Genomic DNA, 1,476 nt, shown 5'->3' on the forward strand with positions numbered 1-1,476 from the left:
GTGTGTGTGGGTGTGTGGGTGTGTGGGAGAGAGAGAGAGGGGGGGGGAATGCAGCGTCCGAACATGCAGCACGTGTGGTTGGAAGGTGCCAGACCTGAATCGGCATCCTCAATTGAATCCATACGACTGTGTGGTTTGGAGGCATGCGTCCGGCACACCACGTCGCAGCAGTGTTACCCGTCGCAACCGCTTTGAGCGGCGTCACACACCTCAATCCTTCGCCCCACCATCAAACTCATCGCGTCGTTGAAACCCATCCCCCCCCATCGCTCCTCCACCCCGCCCTCGGGCCTCCACCCCGTCACCAAAACTCGCCCTGTCCTTGACACCATCACCCCCCCCCCCACCCCAAAGGTGGAGGAGCTGTGCAAGGCGGCCACCGAGGAGGTGGGGCAGGACAAGGCCATCCGCATCGCCAACTACCTCTGCAACGGTGAGGGGCTGCGGGGGGACGGGGCCACGGCCTCGGCGCCGGGGCTGCGCCGCTCGGGGCGCCGGCGGGCCGCGAGCCTCCAGAGGTCGCGGTTGGGTTTGGGTAGGGCGTAAGCCTGCTGCAGCGGGCCGCAGGGCTCCATGCCCTGGCTGTGTCGAGGGCTGCTTGGGCCGCTTCATGGAGCCGTTAGATCTGGTCCGTGCTCGACCCCCCAAAGGCAACTACGCCGTGTCGGGCAGCATCGAGGGCTGCGAAGCTGTGGAGAAGCTGGGCAAGAGCTTCAAGGCCCGCATGACGGTGAGGGGTGTGTGGGAGGGGGCAGGGAGACGGGGAGTCATGATGACGTCATCACGAGGCCGTGCTGCCTCGCGACGAGCGTGCACGCGCGCGCTTGTTTGTTTGTGCCAGTCATGTGACGGGTTTGCCACTCGGTGGGCGCCGCGGCGCGAGGGTGGAGCTGCTCGCGCTGTTTCAGGCTGGGCTAGCAGTTGCATGGCCGCTCCCAGACAGCCCCAGCCCAGCCGCGTGAAACAAGATCTGCTCAAGCGCCACAGCGCCGCCGCCGCTGCCTCAGGTGCGCCTGTCGGTGGCGGGCGCGTTCCACACCAGCTACATGGCGCCGGCTGCCGAGAAGCTGCAGGCCGCCCTGGCCGCCACAAACATTGTGGAGCCCCGCATCCCCGTGAGTTGACAATTTCGAGTGCCCGCGACCGGGTTGACGCCTCAGCATAATGCAGGGGATGCAAGTGCAGCGCCGTCCGCACCGCGGCGTTGACCGGGAGGCGGATGCCGGCGGCAACGGCCCGGGGCGGGATGCGCTGGGGCTGAGGGACGTTCCCATGCGCGTCTGGGCGTGCAGCGGGCGCGAGCTTGCTGCTCCTGGACCGGGGGCGGCGGTGCTTCGCAGGCGACGGGTCGCGTTGCCACCTTGCTCATGCGGGTGTAGCTTCCTGCTGTTGGGCACACCCATACGTCCTCACATGCCTCATTATTAATGGCGGCGCGACATTCAGTACAATCGCCAGGCTGCCCCCCCCCCCCCC

At 67.1% G+C, this 1,476-nt stretch overlaps 1 protein-coding gene across 1 annotated transcript in view; it reads left to right on the forward strand.

The window, feature by feature from the left end:
- Positions 1-63: 63 nt before the first annotated feature.
- The window catches only part of MNEG_12728 (Malonyl-CoA-acyl carrier protein transacylase), a gene marked incomplete at both ends in the record, with an annotated part of 2,634 nt that continues 1,221 nt past the window's right edge, over positions 64-1,476 (forward strand). Inside the window, 4 exons of the mRNA XM_014038799.1 lie at positions 64-72; positions 355-433; positions 651-730; positions 1,008-1,115. Coding sequence (XP_013894253.1) covers positions 64-72; positions 355-433; positions 651-730; positions 1,008-1,115 — 276 coding nt within the window. The remainder of the gene's footprint in view (positions 73-354; positions 434-650; positions 731-1,007; positions 1,116-1,476) is intronic.

The sequence above is a fragment of the Monoraphidium neglectum genome (assembly GCF_000611645.1).
Source record: "Monoraphidium neglectum strain SAG 48.87 unplaced genomic scaffold scaffold03402, whole genome shotgun sequence".
Lineage (NCBI taxonomy): Eukaryota > Viridiplantae > Chlorophyta > Chlorophyceae > Sphaeropleales > Selenastraceae > Monoraphidium > Monoraphidium neglectum.